Source organism: Heteronotia binoei, chromosome 14, assembly GCF_032191835.1.
Source record: "Heteronotia binoei isolate CCM8104 ecotype False Entrance Well chromosome 14, APGP_CSIRO_Hbin_v1, whole genome shotgun sequence".
Classification (NCBI taxonomy): domain Eukaryota; kingdom Metazoa; phylum Chordata; class Lepidosauria; order Squamata; family Gekkonidae; genus Heteronotia; species Heteronotia binoei.
Window position 1 is genome coordinate 16,381,085 of NC_083236.1, and position 18,989 is coordinate 16,400,073.

The window sequence follows — 18,989 nt, forward strand, 5'->3', positions numbered from 1 at the left end:
TTCCGCTTCCTGGAAGGATGCGAGTTCCGAGCAACGCTTACCTTGGCGTGGTCCTCTTTTTCTACGGAAGGCCGCTCCTGACTGCAAGGCCTCTAGTAGACTGTCCATAACTCCAGTTTCATCACCTTCTGCAAGAGCAAGAGAGAAAAAAAAAATGAAATGGAGGCATCTGTCAACAGCACCCCTCCTTCCTGCGGCCCTTGTTATCACTGCAAAAGGTGGCAGCTCTGGCTTTACCCACACTCCTCTCTCAAGCCTCTCACCTACATCACAATGCAAGAGAGAAATTAATCCTCAGGCTCAATTCAGATATCGATTAGCAACATGTAACTCATGCCGTCTCACAGTGCAGGGAACTGTGTGTGTGTGGGGGGGGGGTGGGTTAGAAATCACACAATCAAATGCTTCCTTCGCTTAAAAAAAGCCCGACGCACAAGGAAAGGTCACAAGGAGAGGCACTTCCTCTCCGACCTGTGCATTTTTGTTAAAGTGAAGCATTCACACGTGCAACCCTCCATCTGTTGTCTGAATTGGTACAGTCCTGGAAGCACGCGCACGCACACACCCAGTACAATTTCTGCACACCTGAGGACAGAGGAAAAGAGACGCCTCCGCGAAGAGGTCAGAGCAGTACAAAGAGGTTAGCAGGAAGAAGGTCTTCTGTCCGCATCTGCTTTCCCCCAGGTGCCCCCTCTCCTTTGCTCTAGGCTAGGTGTGAGTTGGGGGGGGCTATAAAGCGCATCCTTGCCATTCATGTCCTCAGATGGATTGGGGCCCTTCAGATGCTCTGGGGCTTCCACTGGCAGGGCAGGGTCAGGAAGAATTCCCTTGGGATGCCCCCCCACCAAAATCTTCTGAGGCTTGGTCCTGGCCCTCTTTCACGGGCCCAGCTGCCAGCTTGTCTGCCGCTTTGATGGGATCTGCGCCCCCCCCGGGTCACAAGCACCAAGCCCACTCCATTAATCTCCCTCACTCTGGACACTAAGCAGATTAGCCAGGCCTCTCAGATGCTCTTCTCTCCCCAGCAACAGGCCTGCTGCTGGTCCAGAGGCCACGTGCCAGAGCACACATCGCCCTGGGCACTCTCAGGGCCCTCTCTTGCCCACCTCTGGGGAGGGGGGGGGACAGAAGACAAAGAACAGAGGGAGGGCAGCTGGCAAGGGAAGAGCCAGGAACACCCTCCACGTCCCTTTGAGGGTGGGGACTGAATATGACATGGAAACAGCTGCACTTTTTAGAAAAGGATTTGGTGAATGAATTCTTCAGCCAGAGCCAGCACTTTGCTACATATCCGTTCCCTGTTCTGCCTGCATTTTGCCAGCTGGTCTCCAGCCTCCATCAGTGCTCAAAGTCTCTTAAAGCTCTTTCTGCTAGGACCCTGAAGCTGCAGTCTCCATTCATATTCCATCTGACAGCGTAGAACCGGCCTGGCCGTGAAAGCGTTAAGCCACAAATTTACAACGGGTGCTCTGCAAATCTCAGTTTCCATAGCGACTGCTCCCGATGAAACATAAACCTATAAAAATCACATTAGAACATCTGCCGGGTGCTTTCGGGCAGCCCCGGAATCCACCGTCCACAGCGCCACCTGCTGGCAAACGTCACTGGCTCCATCCAACCCGTTTAGTGATCTTCTTCCTCCCTGTTGCCCCCCACAACTGAAAAACGCTGAGGAACGCTTACTGGACCGCAAGCAAAGGAGACAAGAATTCCCAGGATTAACAACAGAAGGAAAGCTGAGGCCACTCTCTGCTGTGCTCTCTGCGGGGAGGGGGAAGAGAATCAAAGATTCGCCAAGGTTCAAGCACACCTAGGTAGGCAGGGAAGTCCCCACGCCATCCTATTTATTCTGCTTGGGCCAAAAGATCACAAAGGGTCTGCTCCTGTCACAGACCCCCACAGGGGCATGGAAGCCGTCTTCCCATGGGAAACCCCCTGCACTGGGTGCAAGTCAAAGATGCGCCTGAGCAAGTGGCAATGGACGATCAGACCCAGTTGAGGGGCCTTGGAAAGAACTGCTTCAAGAAGGGAGACCAGGGCTACCTTCTTGCGCTGTCCGATTGTTCTCTCCTCCCGGTTTGAACAGCCTTTACCAACTGCATGCAAATAGGGACTTAGGCAAAAATGTGCCTCTTTAGCAGATCTGCGCTTTAACACTGTGATTCACTTTCTGTTTCTCCTCCAGAATCCAGGCTGTTCCGGCATTTCCTTGTGGCTGAATCCTCTTCCAGTCTGTGAGCCACCTGAGCGGCCTTATACAAGTCAGGCCAACGATCCATTCCACTCAGCACCATCTGCTCGGGCTCACAGCAGGACTGCAGGGTCTCTGGCACAGAAAAGTCCCCTAACCTTCAACTGGAAATGCGAAGGATCCCACTTTCGAACCTTCTGCATACGGAAGTGCTCTGACTCAGAGACACAGATTCCTTCCCTAGCAGTGTGACAAATTAATTCCAAAAGTCTTCCCTGTTTCATGACACTGGGGGCAAGGGGTGTGGGTAGTGTACAACTGCTGGTGTGGGGGGGGAGGTCCCAGTGAACGCACACACCTCAGAGCTCCCTGTTTGGACTTTGGCCTAAAAACCGTGAATGAAAGAGAAATCCAGCTATTCCTGGACAGGGCTAGATGTGAAACTTCTACCTGCGAGGGATTTTCCCGCGGCAGAATCTGTTCTATCGTAAGGACTGAGGGGGAGGGAATTCTGGGATAAAATGGGCATTCATTAGCCCGGTCTGATTTGCTACGAAAGTCAGCCAAATTCGCAACCGAAACAGAAAGGAGGCATCAAAATGGCAGACAGAGATGCTAAAGAGAAGCAAGCAGGAGGTTGGATGTGGGAGCTGCGGCACTTGTTGCCACATTTCGCGACACCCGCTTCCTTCTTCCCCCCAAACAAGGAGCTCTCTTCTACCTCATTGGAGCAAGGGGTGCTTCAGAAGAGCCCAGGTGGACTCTTGGGTTTGCAAGGAGCAGCCGGGGAGGGGGTGGGGGGGGCAGGGACTCCTGTTTCTGTCATAAAAGAACACTCAGTTTGGAGCCTCTCAATATTCTGCAACTGACCTCAGACTACAGCCAATCCGTGGTGCCAATTAGCCACGATCCCCAAAGCTCCCAATCTGACCAGAGGTTAAACAAAGTTGGGGACCGCTGCTTGGAATCAACACACTGTGGCTATTCAACAAGCATGCAAGGCAAGCGGGGAGGGGAAGTGCAAGTCTTGATGAGCAAAGGGCTAATGAGTCAGCCTGGCTGTGATGAGGGGGGTGGGGAGAGGAAGGAATGGGGAGCAATTCCATTTCTAAAGAGGTTGGAGAAATGTAAGAGGAAGCTACAGTGCTAAAAGCCAGGTGGACGTCAGTGATGAGGATTATAAATAGTAAATGATTTTTTTGTGTGTTTAAGTGCACAAAAAGGGCATAAATCTCACCAGCGGCACTGACGCCTGCGTGAATTGTAAAAGTGTGGCACATATTTCTGGCAGCCGGCTCAGGGAAGCAATGGCTGAAAGTTCCAAGCAGGGAAACATCATAATACAAGAGCAGAGCATGAAGGCAGGAACCCCACCCCCTCCAAATTACCCAGAGGCCCCCTCTCCCACCCTGGACCTGGCTGCTACTCCATTCTGCTCCTGTCCTCTGACCCGGCCTTTAAGGCCTCCATTCCTGAAGCTTTGTGGAAAATGTGCACGTGAATGCGAGCCAGTCTCTCAAAAGAAATCTGTAGTTGGCAGCACTAATACCTACAAAAACAATGCAGCTACTATACAAATGATTCTGGGAGAATTAACTTCTCTGTTCCTCCTTGACATGCACAAGAGCAGAAGTGCTTCTCTAGAGTCATTTTACATGCAGCCCTGTTTTGCCACAGTAACTCAAGCCAGAAGTGGGGGGGGGGGGAGGAATGCAAGGAGACCCCTTAAGTCATGTCACTCAGCACAACTGCAGGCTGTTCAAAGGCAGGGGGGGATAACTGGCAGGAAATTGAGGGAGACAGGAAATAAGCAGACAGGGGCAATAATTGACTCCATATGTTCTAACAAAGGAATGTATTTGGTAGCAAACAGCAGACTGTGCCTGTGTGGGGAGAAAAGCCCCACGACAGCATCAGGATGCGGAAGGCTCCACAAAAGCCTCTGACTGGACCAGCGGCATCTGCACAAGCCCCTGCAGGTAACAGCCAGCAACCAGATACAGCCAACTGGAGCCAGCCAGACAAACGTATGCACAGCTAGACCTGGATTTGCAGAAAGGAGGGATTTCAAGACCTAAAAAAGATAAGCCACCTTGAAATCTGCATAATTGATTCATTCCCAATGTAGACATTTGTTCCAACAACGAAAAGGGGCAAATCAGCCAGGTTCAGAAAGGTGCCACTAATTGGCGGGAAGAGCCAAACCAGAAGGAATGTTCAACAAGCCAGACTTCCAACCACCGCAGCGACACATTCCTGAGCTCCCCTGGGAAGCGCAATAAGCGGCAGGCCCAGTGGAAAGGTACCAGGGAGCCCCTCCCAAGAAGGCTCCGAGAGGAGCGTTTTCCATCCAATACGAAATTCCTGCACAGAATGCCTCCATCTGTGGACTGATCGGTGTCCCACTTGAAGAGCTCGAACCATCCCAGGGAGAGGGCAGGACTGACACACGGCAGCTGTTCCCCAGCATTAGCAACGGGATCAGAACGGCAGGGGATGCATTTTTCATTAGCGGTGATAAAAAAGAGAAGCCTGTGGCTGGGAAGGTCTGTTCGCAAGAAGTGCGAGATTTAAGAGTCACAGAAAAACCAAAGTGCCCTGAGAGAGAAAGGAGGGGGGTGGGGGAAAGAACAAAAGGAAGTCCTTAACCATGACAGACTCTCAACAGGGCCTTTCCCCATAATTTCCCAGCACACGCTTTTGAGCAGAAACAAGGGCATAGAGAGTCACAGCCGGGCTATTTTGGAACATGGACCTATGGTGAATGAACATCAGAAACGCCAGGCTCACCACAACTTCCCGCTACAGGCGCACTCAACAAAAGACATGGTTTCTGAATCTAACACCACAAAGCAACTGGTGAAGGCTGCCTCAGTTTAAGGGGCCGTCCTCTGCTCTCCCCTGCAAAGGGTGGGCAAGAACTACCCAGTGTTGGGAAGGCTAAGATGTACCCAGGGAGGAGAGATGCTCTTAGACCCATCAGCTAAACGGAGTCTCTGCATACCGCCTGTTAAGAGGCAAGGGTGGGGGGCTGCTTGTGAACTCCCTAGAAGCAGCTCTGACCCCAGTCGAGACAAGAAGATGATGATGAAGAAGAAGATACTGGATTTATATCCCACCCTCCACTCCGAAGAGTCTCAGAGCAGCTCACAATCTCCTTTACCTTCCTCCCCCACAACATACACCCTGTGAGGTAGATGAAGATATTGGATTTATGTCCCGCCCTCTACTCCAAGAGTCTCAGAGCGCCTCACAATCTCCTTTACCTTCCTCCCCCACAACAGACACCCTGTGAGGTAGATGAAGATATTGGATTTATGTCCCGCCCTCCACTCCGAAGAGTCTCAGAGCGGCTCACAATCTCCTTTACCTTCCTCCCCCACAACAGACACCCTGTGAGGTAGATGAAGATATTGGATTTATGTCCCGCCCTCCACTCCGAAGAGTCTCAGAGCAGCTCACAATCTCCTTTACCTTCCTCCCCCACAATAGACACCCTGTGAGGTAGATGAAGATATTGGATTTATGTCCCGCCCTACACTCCAAGAGTCTCAGAGCGGCTCACAATCTCCTTTACCTTCCTCCCCCACAACAGACACCCTGTGAGGTAGATGAAGATATTGGATTTATGTCCCGCCCTACACTCCAAGAGTCTCAGAGCGGCTCACAATCTCCTTTACCTTCCTCCCCCACAACAGACACCCTGTGAGGTAGATGAAGATATTGGATTTATGTCCCGCCCTCCACTCCGAAGAGTCTCAGAGCGGCTCACAATCTCCTTTACCTTCCTCCCCCACAACAGACACCCTGTGAGGTGGGTGGGGCTGGAGAGGGTTCTCACACCAGCTGCCCTTTCAAGGACAGCGTCCCAGAGCAGCCTACAATCTCCTTTCCCTTCCTCCCCCACAACAGACACCCTGTGAGGTGGGTGGGGCTCGAGAGGGCTCTCACAGCAGCTGCCCTTTCAAAGACAACCTCTGCCAGAGCTAAGGCTGACCCAAGGCCATTCCAGAAGCTGCCAGTGGAGGAGTGGAGAATCAAACCCGGTTCTCCCAGATAAGAGTCCGTACACTTAACCACTACACCAAACTGGCTCTCCTCCTCCCCACCCCCCAAACAAGCCCCTCCCCACCCCCCAGTTCAGCAGGGCTCTTTTTAAAGACACCCTGCCTGGCACTTGGTACCTCTGAGCTCACACAACTACAACATCCTTCCATCTCCACTGCTAGAAAGTCAGGATCTGGGAGTGCTTCTTTTCAGGGTCAAGCTCTTTCCTCGTCTGCGGGGAGGCCGCATCCCTGTTCTGACCGGCCAGCTGTTCTACGGTACCTGCATTCATGTCGATCAGCTGCTCTCTCTTCTGTTGCTTCTCCAGCCGTTCCTTTTCTGCCTTTTCTTTGGCCAATTTAGCCCGCCGCATCTTCTCCTCGGTCTCACGTCGCTTTTGGTTCTCCTTTAAGGCTTGCTGAAACAAAGATGGGGCAACTCAACAACCGCGGCTCTGGGGCGGGCAGAGCAACCCCCTTTTAAAAAGGCATCCCTCCAAAGGGCCAATGGGGACAAGACGGGGCTAGGAATTAGGGATGGACAGAACACATGAACAAGGGGAAAGATTCTCCCATCATGCACTGCTCACCAGCTTCTGGACAAACTTAGCTGCCTACCGCTGGAAGCGACATGCTGGGCTTAGTGGACAGAGGGCCATGTTGCAATCAAAAGGCAGACATGGGCCACCCAGAGAGAGAGAGAAGGAGAGACACTCACCAGAAACATGTTTCTGAAGTTGTGCAGATTACTGAAGAACTCCTCAATCAATATTTTATTGGCATCAAAAAGGAAGTATTGGCCTAATTCTTTATAGAGGCTCTCCATGTTGGAGTGCATCATCCGTAGCTTCTCGTATTGTTCTTGGGCCTCCTTTACAAAGCTGTGGGATGCGAGTCAAAGGCCATAGACGGTTGCAGAGCAGAGGTGACAACCCAAGTGACTCCCCCTGGGCTCTCTGTCTGGCTCAACGGATGCCCTCTGGCTGCAGTGACCGCCAGTTGAGCTCAAGAGGAGGACTACGGACATGGGCTTCCAGGCCAGCTGTCTTTCTTTCCTCACCTCCCGGCTTCCCAAAGTAAGGAATCTGCAGTCCTAGGCTGCCCTTGTGATCTACATTAGAGCCCAAGAAAGCCAGTCATTTGCTCACTAGTCTACTGAAAACAGGCAGCTCATCAGCCCTCCTCCTATCGTGTACTCAGGAAGCTTCTCTGGTTTCCATTTGCAAACTCCTAGAGAATCTCTTGTCCATCTGGCCCATCTCAGTGGCCGGCCAATAATCTGAAGGCACTTAAAGCAACTAATGCAGAGTAGATTTGGCCCAACAAGCTGTCTAGAAGGAAGACTGACGGGGGACTTTCTGGCAGCCACAGTGAGGAAGAAAAGGCTATAAAAGAATAACAAAATCGGGGCCCCGAACTGGCCGCAGTTTGCATCAAGGACCTTTACAGCTGGCATTATCCTATGGAAAGGAAGACGTTTCTTCTCTCAGGTGGAGACAGTTTCAACGAGACTTAACAGCAGTCATTTACCAAGAGCCACAAGGAAATAAATCTGCTGTTATAAACTGAAAACTCGGCTCCTCAAGAGACCAATGCCTATGATTCATAATGCAATCACTGCCAAGCAGCAAAAGTAGCTGCGATGTGCCCGGCAGCAGGGAACTGGGCTTTGAGTCGCCTGTGGCAGAAACATGTGTGAATGAGATGCGCAGCTCACAGAAGAGCCAAGGATCCCACAAGACTCACATGAACCTATACCGTCCTTCGGATCCCTTCTCCCACAAAGCGTTAATCAGGGTTTCTCAGTTCGATTTTTTTCTTAAAGGATATGGTCATTTTCTCCACAAATTTATCCTTCTCCTCCGTGGCACTGGGGAAGCCGCTAACGTCACGCTGCACGTCTGAAATCTGCTTCTTCATTAGGTCCAGATTTTTCCGCAGATTTTCACCAGAAACTGAGGGGGAGGGGGAGAGAACACAGATAAAGTAACCAGGAAAGTCCCATCTTCTCTGCGGGTGAAGCTCTGGTTACACTCGTGGAGCTAAAACCACAGGGCAGACTCCTGCAGCTGCAACGGAGTTGCTGCCTGCCCTCTTGGTAGCCCCTCTAGACAAAGGGGCCACAACTGCAACGCCCTTTGTGCCTGGCAAATACCTATCCCCTTTCATAAGAGGGGATCAAATCCCTGCTACGGAGAGTGCCCAAAGCAAACGCGAGATTAAAAAATCATTAATGCTTTTACAGTGTCCAGAGCATGTCACATCCATTACCTTGATGAAGCCCTTCCTGGCAGGCGAGGCCCCTCCCCGTGATCCTCTCCGTTCTCCGGCCACGGAGGGGAGGGGGAGCACTGATCAGGCTCTCCAAAGTCACCTCGTAAGTTTGTGGCATAAGCAAGTTTCAAACCAGGGACTTTCCAATTCAGAGGACAGCCTCTTAACCGCTTACGCTGCAACTGCTCAGCATAAAAATCACACCGAATTCACCCGGACAGACTTGCCCGCTCCACAAATGGAATGTTTCAACCCACATTTAATTGCCAGGCAGTCCAAGGAGAGCTAGTGGGTAATGAAGAGATATCGGGATTCCTGGCTGGATGGCTGGCGGGCAACTCCCCATCACCAGCACCCTAGTTTCTGATGCGGAGAGTCTAGGAGAGAGTCTAGGAGAGAGCACTCTGCAGGGAGCTCATAGCTGAAGACAGCCTCTTCTCTGATGCCTGCCTCTTTCCTCCTCTATGTCGGAGACTGTCTTGATTCACCCAGCCAGCTTCCCCTATGCCTGGGAAAGGCAACAGACAGTGGAAGGAACCGAGGACAGAACCAGCAGGGTGATTTTTCCCTGCCATTTGGCTCAGAGATGTCTTTTCTTCCCCCACTTCTGGTTAGCTGCGTGGAGGCCACAAGGAGCCTCTGACTGTCTACTTCTGCACAAACAACCACCAAGTCAGGTTCTGGCCCAAGCCAGCTGAAACTCAAATTACCAGCCTTACATACACGGTGGGAATGCCATATTATTCAGGACATTTGGAGGGTGGTTCATAAAGAGATATCCAACACGGTGGGTCTTTCACTGCCATATTCCCTGGAATTTTTGTTATTGGATTTTTGGGCCAATTCTTTGCTTGATAAAAATAGCAGATCTCTTGTTTTGACACTGGTTGCTTCTGCTCATTTGGTCACTGCCAGAAATTGGAAATCCTTCATGGGATCTTTGCTCAAAAAATGGTACCAGAAACTCTGGGAACAATTTTTGATGAATAGGATAATGCATAATCCATTTTGGGGGGACTTACGCATGGTAGTTCCTTTATTTGAATATGATGAAATATGGAAACCAGTTCTGGATTTCCTGTGTGCTAAGGATGTCATTCCCTTGATGCAACAACTTTAGGTGGCTGGTCATTGCAAATCTTGGTTTTAAAACAGATCGTGAAATGTTGCTCTTGTTATTGTTTTTTTTTATGGTTTAGTCTCATGGTTTCTTCCTGTTTGTACCTCATGGTTTTATGGTCCCTTCCTGTTTGTGTATCAGTTTATACGAGTTGAACAATATATATATATTTTAATTACCAGCCTTCATCTTACCCTCCGAAACACTCGCCACTTCTCAAATTACTCACCTTTACCCCCTGGGAGGAAGCTTCAACACCCTCAATACCCCCCCACCCCACCCCCAGGTACCTTGACACGCCTTCTCCACGTGGATGAGTTCATCCGGGAACTTCAACACATCAGGATACTGCAGCTCACAAGTTTCAGCTAAGAAGTGCAGCAAGGTCATCTTCTGATCAGCAGACTTTGTGTCTCGGAGCTAGGGACAGAGAAAGGAGGGGGGGCAAAGTGAACCCCACTCTGCCTCTCCCTCCCACTCCCGTACGAGAGAGGTGGATATAAGGCAAGATTCTGCCCGGCTCTGAAGACTCACCTTGCAGAGGAAGCTGATGTTGAAGCCGAAGGCCCCGGCATTCATGGAACCCGCGTTCATGTAGTTGCCCACCAAGAGAATGATGGCGAGGAGGTTGGAGAAATTCTCGCTCTTGCGGACCTCCTCGCAGGCAGCTGTCACCGCGACGATCTCTGGCTTGATGTTTTCAACCTGTTCGTTAAACTGGAGCTTGACGAGGATGGCATTGAGGCGGGACTGCAGGCGGGGAACGGAACTAATCTGAGAAGGGAAGGGGACAGAACTCACGGTCACACACAGAAGGGTAGGGGGGGTGGACAACCGGAAGGAACCAAGGCAGTCTGAAGAGGAGGGAAAGAAGAGAGATGCTGTTTACAGGGATGGTGGTCTCCAGAAGATCCAGACTGTGGAAGATGGATGCTGTTACGACAGTAGCAGAATGCGGGAAAGAAACTCTTTCGACACATACCTCTTACCACTCCCGACAAATATTACTAGATGACTTAAAAGGTGCCCGCCAAAGCTACAGTCTTCATCATTCTGCTTTCCCCTTCCAGAAACAATGGGATAAGCAGACACTACTCTATGGAAACAGCCCCACAAAAAGCAAATACTGCATCTGCCTTTCTCCATCACATGTTTGTAGCATCCTACTCTGAGGAAGAATAGATGCTTTTGAGATGTGGTGCTGGAGAAAAATCTTGAGAGTCCCTTGGACTGCAAGAAGATCAAAACAGTCAGTCCTAAGGGAAATCAACTCTGACTGTTCCCTGGAAGGTCAGATGCTGAAGTTCAAATATTTTGGCCACCAAATGAGAAGGGAGCTCTCACTAGAGAAGATCCTGATGCTGGGAAAGACAGAAGGCAAAAGAAGAAGGGGACAGCAAAAGAGGAGATGGCTGGACAGTGTTACTGATGTAACTAACACGAATTTGAGCAGACTTCGGAGGATGGTGGCAGACAGGAGGGCCTGGCGTGACTTGGTCCATGGGGTTGCAAAGAGTCGGACTCGACTGTGCTTTGAGGAAATGTTTCAGCACCTGTCCAAAGAATCTGAAGCAGAGGGACCAACACTGCTGAACGTGTGCTTTGCAAACAGAAGAGGGACTGAAAAATGCCTAGCTTGACTTTAAAGGATCGGCTCCATCAGACAAGCATTAGATCTAAATCCAGCCCCTGACTTGCTGTTGCCAATAAGTGGTACACATATGGTAGCCAGCCCCAGAGACTGAAAAGTGGAAAGTCGTAGTGTGTAACAAATAAGTCATACCTGAATGAACACACATGAGAAGCTGCCTTATACTGAATCAGACCCTTGGTCCATCAAGGTCAGTATTGTCTACTTAGACTAGTAGCGACTTTCCACTGTCTCAGGCCAAGGTCTTTCACATCACCTAATTCCAGATCCTGCAACTGGAGATGCCAGGTTTTGCACCTGGAACCGTCTACATTCCAAGCAGATGCTCTACCACTGAGCCACGCCCCCTCACCTGTAAAAGGGTTCAACAAAAGCCATCTCTCTGAGCATCCCTGGAACCCCCAAGTCCTTGGCAGAAGAAATTTGCCTGTGAACAGGACTTTCATTCAATCTCACACAGCAGTACTGCACATAAACCTTCACGTAATCTCCCGAGGAAATAGATCAACTACTTTATTTTTTTGAAGGTTTCTGAAAAAGGATTTTAAATCTTGCTGGTTTCGAGTGTATCTAAGGCAACTAGAGAAATCTGTTAATGCATGCTGAGCTTAATTTTTTAATTGTGTTTTGCCCAAAAGATGTGGGTGCAACTCGAAGCCAGTCTCATTTGAAAAAGCATGGCAGAACTATCATGGGGGTCCCCAAGCATTTTGAGCCTGCGGGCAGCTTTGGAATTTTGCCACAGCACAGTGGGTGAAGCCACAAATTGGCTGGCACAAAATGGCTGCTACAGCTTGCCTTCAGTCGCACAGTGAAGATTCTCGTGTTGTGGTGGCAGATGCTGGCAAAATAGTCTCTAAAAAATCTGCCCAGCCAATCAAGTCTCCAGTGGCCAATCTGAAGCCTTGCTGGGCAGAAGCTCCACCTGGCCCCACCCACTTCCTAAAAACACTTGGTGGGCACCAGGAAAGGTGTTAGTGGGCACCGCTAAGGGACCCCGTATTTAATGTTTTTAAAAACATATGATTAAAAGCATCCAGCCTGATGAAAGCTGACACACTGTGACATGCAATTTGCTGGTCCTAACAAAAGTTATTATTGGAGACCGCATTTGATTTTTTTGGATTTTATGAAGGAGGAGGAGCAGAGTGGATGTATACCGCATCCTTCACTATCTGAAGTCATCTTAAGAGTGGTTTACAATCTCCTTTCTCTTCCCCTCCCCACAACAGACACCCTGTGAACGACGTTCCCTCTAAGCTGCAGAATCTTGTGAGCAAAAATTCTACTTGGTGAGCTACTGGCATTAAAATTGGGGATGACTGATATAAAACAAACAGGCTTCAGACACAAGTCCTGCCTTGTGGGTAAACTGTTGTGTGGGCAGTCTGGGACACAGAGGACCTCCTACGGCTTTCACCGGACCTCTTCCTATAGAGCTGCAAAAAGAACTCCTGGTATTAACGACGATGGGAGAAGCAACAGACAACTCCCTCCCCTCAGACAAGGACAGACCACACCTGGGAAAGGAAACGAGTAAACCCACCATGCCGCCTGGTTCGGGGAAAATGCAGCTGCTTCTCCTTGGAAGGCCAAATGTAAAGAGAAACAACGGTGGAAACAAAATTCTCGTAAGTAACAGTATTTCTTAAATATGTAAAGTACAAATCCAGTCAAACACAATCCCATGTGAAAATGCAGTTGTTTCCCTTTGGAAGGAGGGAGGCCTCTCAACCTGCCCCCCAGGCTCTGTAGGCAGGACACTCACCACCACTCCAAACTGTTCAGACTCGGCCAGCTCACTGTACTCTTCCTTCAGTTCGGCTATCATCTTCAACTTGTCTGGTTCTGGCATCAACTTGATGAGATTCTGAGAGAGGAACGAAAGGAGAGTGCCGTTAGTTGAACCGCAGCTGCTTGTCGAGGCGAGAAGACGCTCTGGTTCTGCCTGCAAAGGGCATGAGTTGAATACACCACAAAGGGCAATGGATCCTTTTCCCACAAAGAAATGAAAAATACCTTGAGCGACACTCCTTTTTCAGACTTCTGCATTCTGGGGCAGAATCTGATACATCATTGTGTGGTAGGAATTTAAAAACATCTTCTAGACCAGGCCCGCCCAAGAGGTAACTCGTTAATCTGAACTCAGTCCACCAGTGACTTGGTTGCTTTGTGTGGTCAAGAAGACATGTGTGTCCTGCAGCACCGTCCTAAGAATGCGTTCCTGGAAGTAAGTCCCCTTGAATAGACATGAGTAGAATTCTGAGTGAACCTGCTTTAGTTGGCACTGCTAGACACCTGTCAGTGAGGGCGAGGCCCACGTTTCAGTCTAGGACAAATTCTCTTTGGAAAAGTCTGAGCATAATGAAGGAAACCTCCCTTGGGTGCCTCTCACTCCTGTGCTAGAGGAGCTGCAAACTGTTCTAGACACAGAATAGCTAAGGTTGCTAAGTAAATTTGGAAAATAGCCGAGACCTAGAATACGGTGAAACCAGAGATGGCTGTATTGTATACATACACATTCACGGATCTGCAACGGCATCAAGTGCACAGCAACTATGCTGAATATTGGAAGATGAAGAAGAAGATATTGGATTTATATCCTGCCCTCCACTCCAAAGAGTCTCAGAGCGGCTCACAATCTCCTTTCCCTTCCTCCCCCACAACAGACACCCTGTGAAGTGGGTGGGGCTGAGAGGTCTCTCACAGCAGCTGCCCTTTCAAGGACAACCTCTGCCAGAGCTATGGCTGACCCAAGGCCATGCCAGCAGGTGCAAGTGGAGGAGTGGGGAATCAAACCCGGTTCTCCCAGATAAGAGTCCACACACTTAACCACTACACCAAACTGGCTCTAGAGAATGCCCACACTGAGAAGCAAATATTCCAAACATCCACACATCTGGAGCAATATGCATGCATTGGAGGGGGGAGGGGGAGAGGTCAAAGAGGTAGAAACAAGAGTGGGAAGCTGGAGTTACTACCTGTCTGAGCAAGTTCTAAGCAAACATACACTTCCTTGGGAGGAGGCCCCAAAATAAGCATCTGGACAGCTAAAAATCCAAAAGCACAAATTCAAGAGAATGTGTCAGTGCGGTAGGTAGGAGTGTTAGCCACAGCACAACACGATGGGTTCGGACAAGAGTGTGACTCTTTGGGGACACAGTCTACCTTCAGTTATAGGATGTTATGAGCTTGAATGAGACAGAAAAGATTCTTTTTTCTTGGGCTTGGAGAAAGGGAGGATGGGTGGCATGATCTCTCGCTGGCAGATGGCATGGCAGAGAGAGTTCCCATGCCCTGGGAATACTTCTAAAAAAGGAAAGAGGAGAAGTCTTGGGGCAGGAGGCAATATGTTAAATGCAGCCTTGATTTCCTCTTGGAGCTGGGGTTGTCAGAAGTAGCTCTCAACTGATCTCTACTTGGTCACGCGAGGAAAAACATTTTAGTCGAAGGTGCAAATGTGCAGCTAGAGTAGATCCTTTGTACTAATGATACTTGAATAATCACCGAGAGATCCTGATTAAAGACCGGGAGCTAGTTTCTCTCTGAGACTACCCTGGTTTTGTGTAAAGGGATCAGTGGATGGGACGCACGTCTAGCTCTAGCCCCTCCTCTGCTAGGTTTCCATCTTTTTATGCTACGTGACTGGCGGGGAACACCTGGTCTCAGAGCTAAGATGGAAAGGTAAGAGATGGAAAGATGGAAGCTTGAGGTCAACTGCAAGGGTTCAAAAATCCCCTTTCCCATAAAAGGCAGCCAGCAAAAACGAGACGCGTATTAAGCAGGGCTCTGTGTGTGTGTGTGCGTGCAACGAGGTCTGCAAGGCCTGCTCGCCCCTCCTAAGAACATGCTTGCAGAGCTTCACCCCACGCTCACCTGCACCATGGACTCAGTCAGCACAGCTTCATTCAGCTCCAGGATGGCGCTCCTGATCTCCTCGTAGGGCATGCGGAAAGAGCTCAGGAAAATGGCTGCCAAGTTCATACAGAAGCAAAGTAAGTTTCTGGTGACAGCCTCCTGTCCGAAGGCCCAGGCTGCGCAGCTTGCCTCCTCCCCCCCTCCCAATCTCTAGCCCTTTCAACTAAACTCAGGGGCAATTGCTAGAGGGGGGTCAACAGCCTATGGCTCCACAGCCAAGTGCGGCTCAATACAGGGCCAAGCACAGTTCTTTCCAGAAGATAATCAAAATTGGGATAGGTGGAATGCCAGAATAACCAAATATGTGAAAATGTGTATGGGATCTCAACAGAAGAAGAAGAAGAAGAAGATATTGGATTTATATCCCGCCCTCCGCTCCAAAGAGTCTCAGAGCGGCTCACAATCTCCTTTACCTTCCTCCCCCACAACAGACACCCTGTGAGGTAGATGAAGATATTGGATTTATATCCCGCCCTCCACTCCGAAGAGTCTCAGAGCGGCTCACAATCTCCTTTCCCTTCCTCCCCCACAACAGACACCCTGTGAGGTAGATGAAGATATTGGATTTATATCCCGCCCTCCACTCCGAAGAGTCTCAGAGCGGCTCACAGTCTCCTTTCCCTTCCTCCCCCACAACAGACACCCTGTGAGGTGTGTGGGGCTGGAGAGGGCTCTCACAGCAGCTGCCCTTTCAAGGACAACCTCTGCCAGAGCTATGGCTGACCCAAGGTCATGGCAGCAGGTGCAAGTGGAGGAGTGGGGAATCAAACCCGGTTCTCCCAGATAAGAGTCCGCACACTTAACCACTACATCAAACTGGCTCTTTGATTCTTTGAGATGCTTTGCATAAGGGGAAATTGAAGAGGAAGGGTTGCCAGCAATCCAAGTGCAAAGCATGTACAGATTTATGCCAGTGCATAAAACAACCATGCACGGTACTCCTGTGTAGGTTTATTGCAAGGTCTTCTGTGTGCCGTTTTCTAAGGAAGGACTCGCAGCAACCAGTGTTTGAGCTGCAGAAACTTTCTGGAGTATTAATCAACAACATCAACAGTGCTGTTGAGTTGTACAGTTTCAGCTAGTGCAAACTGGCTTTCTTATACTGGCTTTTTGTTGAGCTCTTGCTCTGAGCTGGAACACAGTTTGGCTCTTTCATTGCAAAAGACTGCAAGGCCCCTGTGCTGGCGCTGGCACTACTCACAAAGATTCTGAGCATTCTTCGAATCCAGCACCCGCAGCTCTTTGACCTTCTTCTTGGACTGGCTCTTCTCGTCTCCATTCTCCTGCTGCTTTTTCGCTGTGGGTCAAAGGAATGCAAGACGTCAGCAACACGAGGAAGCCCTTCGCTTTCAACTGGCCAGCGCAAAATGTCTCCCCAGGGTGCTCCCAAAAGCTGCTGATCATACTGAGGATATATACGATCTCCTCCCTCACCCCACCCCCAAATTCCTTAGAACATATGAAGCTGCCTTATACTGAATCAGACCCTCGGTCCATCAAAGTCAGTATTGTCTTCTCAGACTGGCAGCAGCTCTCCAGGGTCTCAAGCTGAGATTTTTCACGCCTATTTGCCTGGACCCTTTTTTGGAGATGCCAGGGATTGAACCTGGGACCTTCTGCTTCCCAAGCAGATGCTCTACCACTGAGCCACCGTCCCTCCCCAGTGGCGCATGAACCCAGGAAGCCCCCTTACATTGAATCAGACCATCGATCCATCTGAGTCAATACTGACTACCTGAAGTGTCACGGAATCATAGAGTTGGAAGGGACCTCCAGGGTCATCTAGTCCAACCCCCTGCACAATGCAAGAAACTCACAAACGCCTCCCCCTAAATTCACAGGATCTTCACTGCTGTCAGATGGCCATCCGGCCTCTGTTTAAAAACCTCCAAGGAAGGAGAGCCCACCACCTCCCAAGGTGTCCCCAATGTGGTGTCCCCCTCGGCACCATGGCATCCACCGGCACTTTTTCTGGCACTCGCCAAGTGCTTTTAGAAAGTGGGAAGGACAAGGTGAAACTTTTGCCCAGTAAGAATTTTGATTGGTGACAGGAGATCTGACTGGCTCTGCCGATTCTCAAAAACGTTGCTCTGGCGGCAGCAGCCAGTGCAGCACAGGGTGAGCCTGAGAACATAAGAACATAAAAGAAGCCATGTTGGATCAGGCCAATGGCCCATCCAGTCCAACACTCTGTGTCACACAGTGGCAAAAAATTGTATACATACACACACACTGTGGCTAATAGCCACTGATGGACCTCTGCTCCATATTTTTATCTAACCCCCTCTTGAAGGTGGCTATGCTTGTGGCCGCCACCACCTCCTGTGGCAGTGAATTCCACACGTTAATCACCCTTTGGGTGAAGAAGTACTTCCTTTTATCCGTTTTAACCTGGCTGCTCAGCAATTTCATCGAATGCCCACGAGTTCTTGTATTGTGAGAAAGGGAGAAAAGTACTTCTTTCTCTACTTTCTCCATCCCATGCATCATCTTGTAAACCTCTATCATGTCACCCCGCAGTCGACGTTTCTCCAAGCTCAAGAGTCCCAAGCGTTTCAACCTTTCTTCATAGGGAAAGTGTTCCAGCCCAGGTCCACTATCGGACTGAAGGTGAGCCGTGGCAGCCATTTTGTGACAAGGCCCGCCTCCTGCAGCAGCCATTCTGTGGCTGCACCCGCCGTGTTGCGTCGGAATTCCGACGGTGCCCACAAGCTCAAAAAGGCTGGGGGGCCCTGGTCTACTCGGAGTAGCAGCCGCTTTCCTGGGTCTTCTTGGGGAGAGGTCTTTCACACCGCCTACTACTTGATCCCTTAACTGGAGACACCAGGGATTGAAGCTGCATCCTTCTGGCATACAAAGTAGACGCTTTTCCCCTGAGCCACAGCCCCTCCTCAGAGAGGAGATAAGGAGGGACACAGATGCAGCTGGAAAAAAAGATCCTTGGAAAGATCCACCATCAGCCCTGGCCTTCACCCCACCTCATACAGCAGTGGTAACACTGCACAGGTGGAAAAAATACTCATGGCCACTCCTGCGTCAAACCTCAAGCGGTGACAAAAGATTTCCCGGACAGGGAACTTGGCACCCGAACTGTGGAGCTGCTGCCTCAGTGCAACCTCTGACAAAGTCCAACAGCAGGGTTCTTTCTGTCACTGAGGGTCTCAGGCTCAACTCCACACGATTTCCAGCAGACGAGTGAGCAACTTGCCTCAGGTAACAGCTGTCTCTAGCTAGCCAGCCAAGAAAGCTGGGGAAACAGGGAAACGGCTGGCTCTTTCTTTCCGCTGAAACACATGCCTTGAATGACTAACTCGGCACTGTGCATGTGTAGGCAGGAATCCCATCGCTTTATTATTTTTGCACAAGTGACTGTGGAATTATTGGCAAGGCCGCTCTCCATATACCTGTGACACTGCAGGTCAGGTTTTCTTCACCTCCTGCAAGAACAAAGGGCGTCCCAGATTCTACCTCAATAGATGTGTATTCTGTCCTTCAAGGGTTCTTGTGCACCCCAGGAAGACACAACCTCCTCCCCGGACACCCACACACTGCTTCTCGGAGAGGAGAAAAGACGACTCCCAAGTTCTCACTCACATCCGATGGCAAAGGCAGATCATTTCTTGGAACAATCACAGGGCGGCCAGTCTGCATTTTTGTAAAAGCAAGCAGGAAGCCAGCCAAGATAACGAAGGAAGAGAGAGGGATAAACAGGATGCCGGGGACAGTGCCCTGCTGCCAAACCTTCTCTGTTCAGTTGTGTCTCTAGGGCAGCTCTCAAGCCCCAGGCCA

General features: G+C 50.1%; 1 protein-coding gene across 1 annotated transcript in view; it reads right to left on the reverse strand.

Annotated features, from left to right (window-relative positions):
* The window catches only part of DIAPH1 (diaphanous related formin 1), a 99,112-nt gene that overhangs the window by 18,512 nt on the left and 61,611 nt on the right, over positions 1 to 18,989 (reverse strand). Inside the window, 9 exon segments of the mRNA XM_060253953.1 lie at positions 42 to 128; positions 6,521 to 6,656; positions 6,956 to 7,120; positions 8,068 to 8,192; positions 9,922 to 10,051; positions 10,166 to 10,405; positions 13,051 to 13,152; positions 15,159 to 15,253; positions 16,402 to 16,497. Of these exon segments, the coding sequence (XP_060109936.1) occupies positions 42 to 128; positions 6,521 to 6,656; positions 6,956 to 7,120; positions 8,068 to 8,192; positions 9,922 to 10,051; positions 10,166 to 10,405; positions 13,051 to 13,152; positions 15,159 to 15,253; positions 16,402 to 16,497 (1,176 nt within the window).